The sequence below is a fragment of the Euprymna scolopes genome, chromosome 44 (assembly GCF_053919585.1).
Source record: "Euprymna scolopes isolate OS-2025 chromosome 44, ASM5391958v1, whole genome shotgun sequence".
NCBI lineage: Eukaryota > Metazoa > Mollusca > Cephalopoda > Sepiida > Sepiolidae > Euprymna > Euprymna scolopes.
This window is the reverse complement of record NC_136525.1, coordinates 23,657,355-23,669,869: the sequence shown is the minus strand read 5'-3', so window position 1 is coordinate 23,669,869 and position 12,515 is coordinate 23,657,355. Positions and strand designations below refer to the sequence as shown.

General features: G+C 30.7%; 1 protein-coding gene across 3 annotated transcripts in view; it reads right to left on the bottom strand.

Moving 5' to 3' along the window:
• Positions 1-4,345: 4,345 nt before the first annotated feature.
• LOC145268740 (testis-specific serine/threonine-protein kinase 3-like) overlaps positions 4,346-12,515 on the bottom strand; it is a 158,553-nt gene continuing 150,383 nt past the window's right edge. For all 3 annotated transcript variants that reach the window (XM_080124326.1, XM_080124328.1, XM_080124327.1), the window contains exon 2: positions 4,346-5,397. In XM_080124326.1, the coding sequence (XP_079980452.1) occupies positions 4,452-5,397 (946 nt within the window). In that variant the 3' untranslated portion in view covers positions 4,346-4,451. The remainder of the gene's footprint in view (positions 5,398-12,515) is intronic.

The window sequence follows — 12,515 nt, the reverse complement described above, 5'->3', positions numbered from 1 at the left end:
ATAATGCTTTATACATTATATATTTGTGTGATATATGGAAATCAACTTCTTTAAAATATAAATTAGCTTTAAAAGGAATAGAGCATGCAATTGTGTATGAGCAGGTGCATATATATACAAGTTATAAAAGCATTTCATCCAAGGCATGAAAATTGTTAAAAAATATTAAAAAAATAAAGGTACAAGATTCAATTTGAAATTTATTTATCTTCAAAGTGCACTTTTATAAATTTTACAAAGTAAGGTATAAAAATTTAATTTAAATTGAATCCAAAAAATTATCTTGGATTTATTTTATGTAATGTACATTCTGTTGCACTTTAAAAAAAAGATCATTGAAAATTTTATATATATATCATTAATTGCTAGATGAAAGATAATGTTTTTAAATTGCTTTTCTAATTGTATCTTATCTTTTTAAGATTATATTTTAAAACTCTCCTTCTCCCTATTTCAGTTTGTATTTCTCCTCACACCACAACTCATTTTTGCAACCCCCTCTTTGTATTATTACAGATCTGAATATTCTTTCTGTTTCAGTTTGTATTTCTCCTCACATCACAACTCATATTTTGCAATCCCCTTCTTTGTAATACAGGTCTGAATAATGAGAAAATCTGAATTTTTTTAACAAAAACTTTAAAATAGCTTTTTTAGATTAAATTTTTTAAAACTTCTTTCAGAATAGAAAATCTTTAAAATTTGATAAGGAACATATTTCATATAGGTTTCCTTAACAAATATTCAGTACATAACAAAAAAATAGAGATGAAAATTTCAAAAGGAATGTATAACTGGTTACAGTCAAGTAGTCCTCGCCAGCGAAAGTCTTTGTTATTGTTATTCTATTATTATTATTATTATTTAAAACATTTTGTGTCCTGCTCTTTCGCGTGAGGACTAATATATATATATATATATATATATATATATATATATATATATATGCATGTGTGTGTATAGGTATCTACGAATATGTGTGTATATTTTAATATTAATTTTGTTCGTAGTATGTTTTTTCATATACTGAACGTTAAAACCGAGGGAAACATAAGTGTACACACACACACACACACACACACACACACACACACACACACACACACACATATATATATATATATATATATATATATATATATATATATATATATATATATATATATATATACACCGGGTATCAATCAAGAGCGATACAAGGTCGCAACACTAGACATGTTAATGTTTCGGACAGATAGTCCGTTAAAACCATAAGTTCTCATAAGGCGACTTAAAAATGATTGCTTTCCACAGAAGAAGCCAGTCCTCAAAATCGTCAGTATATATATACTTCATTTACTCACATAAATTAATATACGAAAGTATAAATTTATGCGTAAACTTTAAGTATTTACTTCAACAGTGCTCAATACGTAGGTAGAGCTAAAATATATATGGCGATTAAGCTTAATCGCCATATTTATTTTAGCTCATAACTTCCTATATATATATATATATATATATATATATATATATATATATATATATATATATATTTGTGTGTATGTGTTATCATTTTTAGTGTGTAAATTAAAAGCTAGGAGTTTGACAAAAATGAAATAATAAAATCTGTCGATAGAAATTAATGAATAAAAAGTGATTTTTTACTAACCTCTAACCAATTCATTTTAATAAATTTGACTTAAAGTAATTAAAGGTTTTATTTAAAAAAACATACAAAATAATAATTTGATAAGGGTCTTGTTATGTAGTTGTTATTTATGTGTAGTTGTTATGTGTTTATGTGGGGGTATTTTGAGCTAACAACTTAGGGGTCATTAATACACACACACACACACACACACACACACACACACACACACACACATATATATATATATATAGTCTAAAAAAGTTTTGAATAAAAAAAATGCAAAAATAAAAATAAAGAATGCAGTTTAAATTACCGGAAGAAAAAAAAAGTTTAAACTTTAACCTATCGCAGACTTAGCACCTACATAATCCGTCTTCTAAAAAGTTCATAATGACAAAAGAGAATTCATTTATATAAGGATGAGAAAAAAGTCATTAACTAAAGTTGTTAAATAGAAACAGACTTAGCATTTGCATAAGCCGATTTCGCAAAAGTCTTCAATTTTAAAACAGAATTCAACTACATAAGGAGGAAAAGAGATATCCTTAACTAAAAAATTCTAAATAGAAAACGGGGATCATCAGCTGCTTACCATGTACCTGTTTCGGAGATTTAAAAACAGGACAACTGTTAAATATATGGCTCTCCAGTGGATAACACCATTTCCCCAATAAAAAATGTAAAATAATACGGTTACTATTTTTACTAATATATGAAAAAAAAATAGATGAATTAAATAAAAAGATATATATAAAAAATTAAAAAATAGATGAATTAAATAAAAAGATATATATAAAAAAGATGAATAAAAAAGATATATAAAAAATAGATGAATTAAATAAAAAGATATATAAAAAAAATAAAAAGATAAACTATTAATAAGTAAGTTTAGGATTACAATATATATAATTGCAAAAATGAATCTAAATACTGTCTTTAAAATCGGAACCAATCAAGATAATCACAAGCTCAATATACAAGATAGAACGATTAAAGAAGTATGAAAAAATATTGGATGGAAATAGTGCATTAATTCTTGGAATTTACGATAATCTCTTCACATCTTGTGTGTATTGCTTTTCATTATGTATATTATATTCAGACATCTAGTGCGTGTTGCTTTTCATTATGTATATTATATTCAGACATCTAGTGTGTATTGCTTTTCATTATGTATATTATATTCAGACATCTAATGTGTATTGCTTTTCATTATGTATATTATATTCAGACATCTAATGTGTATTGCTTTTCATTATGTATATTATATTCAGACATCTAATGTGTATTGCTTTTCATTATGTATATTATATTCAGACATCTAATGTGTATTGCTTTTCATTATGTATATTATATTCAGACATCTAATGTGTATTGCTTTTCATTATGCATATTATATTCAGACATCTAATGTGTATTGCTTTTCATTATGTATATTATATTCAGACATCTAGTGCGTGTTGCTTTTCATTATGTATATTATATTCAGACATCTAATGTGTATTGCTTTTCATTATGTATATTATATTCAGACATCTAGTGCGTGTTGCTTTTCATTATGTATATTATATTCAGACATCTAATGTGTATTGCTTTTCATTATGTATATTATATTCAGACATCTAATGTGTATTGCTTTTCATTATGTATATTATATTCAGACATCTAGTGCGTGTTGCTTTTCATTATGTATATTATATTCAGACATCTAGTGCGTGTTGCTTTTCATTATGTATATTATATTCAGACATCTAATGTGTATTGCTTTTCATTATGTATATTATATTCAGACATCTAATGTGTATTGCTTTTCATTATGTATATTATATTCAGACATCTAATGTGTATTGCTTTTCATTATGTATATTATATTCAGACATCTAGTGCGTGTTGCTTTTCATTATGTATATTATATTCAGACATCTAATGTGTATTGCTTTTCATTATGTATATTATATTCAGACATCTAATGTGTATTGCTTTTCATTATGTATATTATATTCAGACATCTAGTGCGTGTTGCTTTTCATTATGTATATTATATTCAGACATCTAATGTGTATTGCTTTTCATTATGTATATTATATTCAGACATCTAGTGCGTGTTGCTTTTCATTATGTATATTATATTCAGACATCTAATGTGTATTGCTTTTCATTATGTATATTATATTCAGACATCTAATGTGTATTGCTTTTCATTATGTATATTATATTCAGACATCTAGTGCGTGTTGCTTTTCATTATGTATATTATATTCAGACATCTAATGTGTATTGCTTTTCATTATGTATATTATATTCAGACATCTAGTGCGTGTTGCTTTTCATTATGTATATTATATTCAGACATCTAATGTGTATTGCTTTTCATTATGTATATTATATTCAGACATCTAATGTATATTGCTTTTCATTATGTATATTATATTCAGACATCTAATGTGTATTGCTTTTCATTATGTATATTATATTCAGACATCTAGTGCGTGTTGCTTTTCATTATGTATATTATTGGATGCAGCTTCAATTATTTGATTGTTCAAATTTTAACAAAGTTTTTATGCTACAGTTCACGTTTGGACTCTAGATAGCTTCACACATTTAGAATTTATTTGATTAATTTATTTTGTTAATTGATTGATTAATTGATTAATTGATTGATTAATTGATTTTAAATTATTCTGTGGAAAATTTCTTTTAGCCTTTGCATTTATTTTCTATTTCATGTTAAACTCGTTCATTTCAGAGATGGTGGTAAATCTGGGTTGCTGATATTCACGTTGATGCATAGGAATTTATAGTAACTTTAAACCCCCTATGCCTCTTTAATCCCATCACCACCACCACTGGAGACGACGAAGGCTCTGGCTTCTTCGATCCTTGGTCTATCTGTCACATTAGCAACCAACATAAAATCAATAATTTCTTTTATTTGTTTAATGTTTGAGTTATCCGGACCATTTAGGCGATCGGGGAATGTGACCCCAGGTCCCGTCTGCTGTTTAACAATGTTGGTCTCCGTGCCTTCAAACGGAGGTTGAGAACTTAGCATGAAAAATAAAACACCCCCTAAACCCCAGACGTCAATCGGTAACGGATTGTAGGGTTCACGACGTAATACTTCCGGCGGAAGGTAGCGAGAGTCACCGATGTAGTCTTCGCATAAGATCGGATTGTCCTGGTCTTTGCCGCAAGGTGTTGCTAGTCCCCAGTCGGCTAATTTAATGACGAAGTTTTCAGTAAGCAGAGCATTGCTTGGGGTCATATCTCGATGAGCAATATTACGTGAATGACAGTAACAGATTGCAGAGAGCAGCTGATCAAAATAACCCAAGATTTCAGCCGTTGGTAGTGGGTGGTTTCTTATCACATACTGTTCAATGTTACCGTATTTGGCATATTCCATGATGATGTAAAGTCGTTCTGGTTTTAAAATGAACTCTTCCAATTCGATAATATGCGGGTGTTTGAGTTTCGATAGGCAGTACACTTCGGCGAATACGTACTTATCGTCTTGAAATTCCCCTTCGTAGCACAACCGTTTTAAAGCGAATTCACTGTCGGTCTCCCTGTTTCTCACTTTGTAGATTCGACCGAATCCGCCTTCATCGATTTCCTCGAGGACTTTGTAACGAGGTGATTTGTTTGGTTCATTCTCTTCAATTGTTTCGACGCAGCCATCTTCCATGTCGTTGGGCGTCGCTTCCGGTTCAAACAGGAAGTAATATCGGGACCTCGGAATTTCTTGCTCTGTGAGCGCCCTACAAAACAGGAGAGAAAAAAGTCGAAAATAATCAATGAGTTCTCCAAAAGAAAATAAATAAATAATAATGCAAAAATTAACTTTAACAATCCTATAACAGTATTCTTCTATTTGATATAAAAATATAGAAAAAAAAAAAAAAAAAAAAAAATAAAAAATGGTGACATTTTTAGTAAATGTATTTTTATATTAATGCAATACAATCTTATCCTATGGCGCTAATCTCGGCATCCCAAAATTGTTAACGTATTTTCTGGAAATAACGAGTCCGTTCATTGAAGTCTAACTGATTTCAGTTGCGTTCTTACTTTTATTTAAAATGCTTTTCATTTCTCCAGCTTTGTTGTACATTTGTTTTTGTCACGTGACGATGATTCGACGAAGAATCGAAAAGGTACGTGATGTATATATAACATACAATATTGTTCTTTTTCATTTTAACACAAAAAAGCCCATTCAAAAAATTGAAAAAAAATGAAACAATGATATAATTAAGCAGCGACTTCTGTTATTTTTAACAATGTTTGCTTAAACGAAAGAATGCTGTCTAAAGACACAAAATAAATAAATAAATATACTACTACTACTACTACTACTACTACTACTACTACTACTACTACTACTAATATAAAAATAATAAAATATAAGCTCGTACATGTGGTGGGAAATATGGAAAAGACTGCATTTTTAACATAAATGATTACAGGCACAATCCAGAAACAATATTGGAAACCAAAAATCACTCAACTAAGTAAGGAGACCGAATGTCATAATAGTCAACAGGAATACAAAATAAATGTCGTCTCAGCAACCACAGGATGAAGATCGAGGAGACAGAAAGATGAAGCAAGTAAACGAAAAAAAAAAATTGCCAGTGAACTGAAAGGAATATGAAATATGAAGAACGTTAATGTAATACTAATAAACATGTGAGTAGTCAGAACAGAAAAATCTGGAAAACAAAAACTGTGAGAAATTGGAAACAAAGGGAAGACTGAGACTATACAGAAAACGGCGATGATAAAACCAGCTGAAACTACGAGAGATTTTATAAACGTGAATAAACAATATGTTGTCTGTTTGTGTGGGGAACGGTCTCTACCAAACTCCTCTATCAATTTTTGGTCTACAGACTTGAAATTTGATATATAAGAGATTTGGACATGAAGAACAAATTCGATTTGGTCTTTAGCCGCTAAAATAGCTGATAAGCGAGCAAAAATGAACAAAAATTGGAACTTGGCAGGCGTAAGTCGACTAAATGCGTTATTTCTACACCTGTGCAAATACGCATTTATACGTTAAGCAAATTTTTTTTTACTCTTTATATGTCTATGGACGTGGCTCAGAGATAAACGAATAAGGCTAGAAAGCTATGTGCTTTGTTTTCGATTCTAGCGATTCAAGTCGCACACACACACACACACGCACACACACACACACACACACATATATATATATATATAACAAGAAACTAAATAAAGTATAAAATAAAAAAAATTTAAATTAAAACTAAAAATAATTCGCGCATAACTATTCTGCACCCACCTTTAACAACAACAACAAAAAAACTATAAATACACCAAACCTCAAAGGAAAAGAAAAAGAAAAGGACAACAACAACAACAATCGCTCCTGATGATAATCGGACGCTCCGATAAAAAACGCTTGAATAGAATATGGCTGAACAACAACTTTTGGACGCCATTCTGTACAACATGCCGATTGAAATAAAAAAAAAGAAAGATATCCAGAAAAATCGGAAAAAAGAATAATTCTGTCGCGCTCAATCAGAATGTACTTGAATAATGACTTGCTGCCAATATATATATATATATATATATATATATATATATATATATATATATAATTATTTAATTATTACAGAAAAAATAATTATATATATCAATATATAAAGTAGTAGCGTTCATGTGTGTGTTTATCTGTGTGTACAACTCCCAATCATCAAATAAATATAAAGGCCATATGTGTGTACACCTCTCCTGGTCAAGAAATATTAACGCCCATGATAAGATACTTTTGTCAAAGGAGACATTATGTTATAAACGTAATTTCTATATATAGCACTCTTCAAATAACATCTACATTGATTGAGTTACGGTCATTAGCATATCACATTAAAATAAATCTATTTAAATAATTAGCTCGATGATATTACTTATTCGGCATAATAGCTTCGTTTCAACTGTACTAATAAAAATAATTACTTAGTTTATTTAAATTTCAATTTATATTTGATTTAACTTATTTTATCTGAAACCGTTTAATTTTCAAACCAGAAAACTAAAGGGGAAACAACTGTGATAGTTTAATTGAAAAATTGTTTTAAATGGAGCACGTTATTAAATATTTTCTCTAATAGATTTGTTTTCATTTCGAAATATTCTTCTAAGCTGAAATATTATTTTTATTTTTAATTCGCTTATTTTTAATTTTTATTTTTGTTCGCTTATTTTTAATTTTTAAGTAAGCTTTTTTATTTGTCAGAGAAATATAATTAAAACTAATGTCTTCATTTACTTGCATCCCCACGAGAGCAGAGTTAGTCAGGCACAGGGCCAATTTTTCATGTGAGCAAAATCTATCATCCCATACATTATCTGCTGCTTTTTTTTTGTTTATAAAATTTAATCGGTGTTGCCGAGGATATATTATAATAATTATACCATGGCAAGTGTGTTTAATTGCCTGTGAAACAGATTTTCTTGATAATTTATTTTATATCTTAAATTAAAAATGATAAATTTTTACGACGTGACTCAGCGTCGTTTAACCCCCCCCCCAAAAAAAAATAAGACCTACTTTTTTGGGCCTAATACGTTTAAACAGTCTTTATAAATAATATGAAAAATAAATTTTGCATAAAAAACAAACTTAACATTTTAGTGTGGGGATCATTTTTCTATATAAATTTAACGTAAAATGAGCACCCACTTTTTGGCCACAAAGCGTTGAACAAGACATGTCATGTCTAGCATTTTTTCAAGTTCGGCGATCGAAGGGGTGAGGGGGGGGGGGCAAAACATACCAAATACATTTTTTTTTTTTGGTGGTGGGGAGCTGGAATTACATTTGAAACATAGAATAACGATAAATTTAATTAGTTTTTATGAGACCATTCTGTACTTCCACCTAACAATTTTAAAGACAGAACGACCCCCAAAATGTGACAAATGCAATTTTTTGGGGGGAGGGGAGAATTACATTAGAAATATAAAATTACGAAAAATTTAATTTAATTGTTTTTGGAATTAATTTTTGGTAGATCTTCTTTTTTTTTTTGCGATCGCACGGGCATTCACTGCTATTTTTTTTTTTATTGAAACAAAAGTTATGATGATTTATTTTTAATAATTTTTTTTTTTTTTGGGGGGGGGGTAGTTTTCTTTCCAGTGCTTAATATCCGGAGAATAGTTTCTTCTCTTTGTAGCCCTTCTGCGGAAATATCTGGTGGAGAGGGTATCACAGATGTCTTCTTTTTTGGGGCGATTACATTTACATGTTTTCATCCGTTCTTTTTTGTTGTGGGGGTATCCACGTTGACCATGATGAAAATGATTAGTATACAGGTATGTTTTAAACGGAACTTCATGTCAACCCAGGCAACACTGGGCACCCATGCTAGTATATATATATATATATATATATATATATATATATATATATATATATATATATTGAACTAGAAAGACGTATTGAGAAAGCTGGAATTAGACGTATCGAGAAAGCTGTCTCTACCTTTTCGCAACTCACAACATGTGTTTGGGACAACTCTAAGCTTAACATTAAGACCAAGGCTACTGTATACAAGGCCTGCATTATTAGTACCCTTCTTTATGGCAGCGAATCTTGGCCTACCTATGCAAAACACGAACAAACACTGAATGTCTTCCACCTATGGTGCCTACGACGGATCCTTGGGATTAGCTGAAAGGACAGGGTAACCAACAACGCTATCCTCTCTCGCTTTATTCTGCCAACGATATACACACTTCTGAAACAGTGCTGGCTTGGTTGGCTGGGGCATCTCACCAGAATGAAAAATGGCAGATTGCCAAATGACATACTCTTCGGCAAACTAACTTCAGGGAACAGAAAAAAATTGGCAGATCCCAGTTGTGCTACGAGGACATCTATAAGTGTGATCTCAAAAGGCTGGGCATTAACACGCAAAACTGGGAAGAACAAAACTGGAGCATAGGAGAGAGAGAGAGAGATAGAGAGAGAGAGAGAGAGAGAGAGATAGAGAGAGAGAGAGAGAGAGAGAGAGAGAGAGAGTTTAGAAACAACTAAGAGCTTAGAGCCAACGAAGGAGGCAAGAAATACCACCAAATGAGTTCACTTTCAACTGTGACAGATGCGGTCGCCTATACCGCTCAAAGATAGGTTTAATCAGCCATCAAAGAAGCTGTAGACCAACCTAGAGCGCAATTGGATGTGGTTACTATGCAACTGCCAGCCATCATCATCATATATATTGAAATCACTACACTATATTAGGTACAATATAATAATCAATAGAGAATTAACTCTATAATAATAAATACGACATCTGCATAACTTAAAATATCACATTTAAGTATATTTTACGACCAGGCAACGCCGGGGCGGCCTGCTAGTATATATATATAAAGTGAGATAAGTCACAGATTAAGATCAAGTGAATTATTCTGTAAGATATTACATTGAGGTAATACTTCCTAGCCAAAAAGGTGAAGCTCAATATTTAAAGTATAGAGCAATATATAAGTTTGATGGTTAAAGTTAAATTCTGTAAATCAAAATATAAACATATATATTCTTAAGTTAAGAATTTATTGTTTGAAACAAGGAATACATAAAGAAATTATATTTATTTCCTTAATCCATGGATAATTGCACATATCATCATTGGATTTCATTTTCTCTGTTGATATAAGCCATTATTGAAAATCTATGGAAATAAATATCATTTCTCCATATATTCCTGGTTTCAAACAATAAATTTTAAACTTATATATGTGTTTCTATTTTGATTTACAGAATTTTACTTTAACCATTAAACTTACACACACACACACACACACACACACACACACACACACGCACACACACACACACATACAAACGCACGCACGCGCACGCACGCGCGCGCACACACACACACACACACACACACACAAACACACACACATATATATTAATGAAATCAAAAGGATGTAGTGTTTATTTGATATACGCGATGGTAAACTTCAAACTAATATAAATATCAGTATTTATATATAGAAAATTTAATCCCAACCGAATAAAAAATCTCAATACGCAATAGAGAGTAGAGCTTATTATAAGAGAAAGAAAATTAAAACTGTAAATTGAACTTTACAATAAAAATTTATTTTTCGACTGAATGCTACAAAAAACAATTTACAAAGTCCTTATTCCGCAGAGTTGCAAAGTTGTTATTCTTCTAGTCAGAAGACATAAAAAATCAACAAATTATATTTGTAGCAATGCTAGAATTTGCTAGTTAAATTTCAGTTTGACTTAATGCCTTAACTAACAAATTCTAACATTGCTACTAATATAATTTGTTGATTTTGTTATGTCTTCTGATGAGAAGAATAACGAGAATACCATTGTTTTTTGGAGTAATCAGTCGAACGGTAAATTTTGATTGTAAAGTTCAACTTACAGTTTTATTTTTCTGTCACTTATATATATATATATATATATATATATATATATATATATATATATATATATATATATATATATATAAGAAAAAAAGAAAGAAAAATATGCTTTGAATAGCAAATAAACTTTATTTCCATCGCCTGACGAGGTACTTTTGTTTTTTAATAAACCAATTGCTCCAAAACATTAGTATGTTCAGTGTAGCGACTATGTAATATATATATATATATATATGTGTGTGTGTGTGTGTGTGTGTGTGTGTGTGTGTGTGCGTGCGTGCACGCACGTGTGTGTATAAGATATAAAAACAGATATAAGATATTTATATATTAAACGAATATCCATCCCAGGCAATATGCAAGTAATAAACATAACATTAGTTTAACATTTCAATGATTTAAACTTTTTTTTATGATGCTGCAGTTTCTCTTGCCCCTCTAAATGGTAATGTTTACAAAAACAAAATAATGTGCCCACTTTATTCATCCAGTTTTCTAGAATACGCACTAAACACACGCATATCATTCATGCTCATGTGCGCGTACCAATCCTTTTATAAACGTATAATTTAAAATAACTCAAATTTTAATGGAGAGCAAATCTTTTCTTTATCATTTTTTTTTGTATCTAACTAATTTTAAAGGAATTTTGAGGAGGTGTTAATGCATGTTACTCACCGCGTTTTCGTGAATATATATTCTAAAATTTATAATGAACAGGTAATTAGTTCAGGAGTTCGTCATGTATAAAGAAATATAAACATATCCCATCTACATGTTATAATGTATTTAAAACTGTACACATGTTACTCATGGTGTTGTCTAGAATATAGATTCCAAATTTCATAATGATTCGTACATTAATTTAGGAGATTATCACACACACACGCACACACACACACGCACGCGCGAGCGCGCGCGAAATATATACTATAAAATTTTGAAAAAATATTAACCATCATTTTTATACCCACAGAGACCAATGTCTACGTAATCATCAGTGTATGGAGGGATAATTACACTAGTCTGATTGGTTGGTTGTTTTTGTTTTACGGCATATCAACCCTTTTCGGGTTATTTAATGCCGAATCCAAAGATTTTGAAGAAAAAATTTATTAATAGAATATATTTGTGGTTTTCAAGTCGGTTTCTATTTAACCCATAGTTGGAACCCTAACAGGTACTACCACTCCGGGTCAGAGTGGACCTGGGAGCAATGGCAATTAAAGGGTGGCTCCACACTCCCCAAAGCCCGCAAGCTGGGGCCTCACCACTGGATATAGTTTAAGGTCATATCCAGGACCCCCATTGAGGGACTTTTACCCTCTGCAGGGGGGGGGGGCAGTCGGTGTATTCTAATGCCCCACCGACAGGGCCGTACACTAGTCTGGAAATTCGAACCTAGTCACAAAGTCACTTTTGA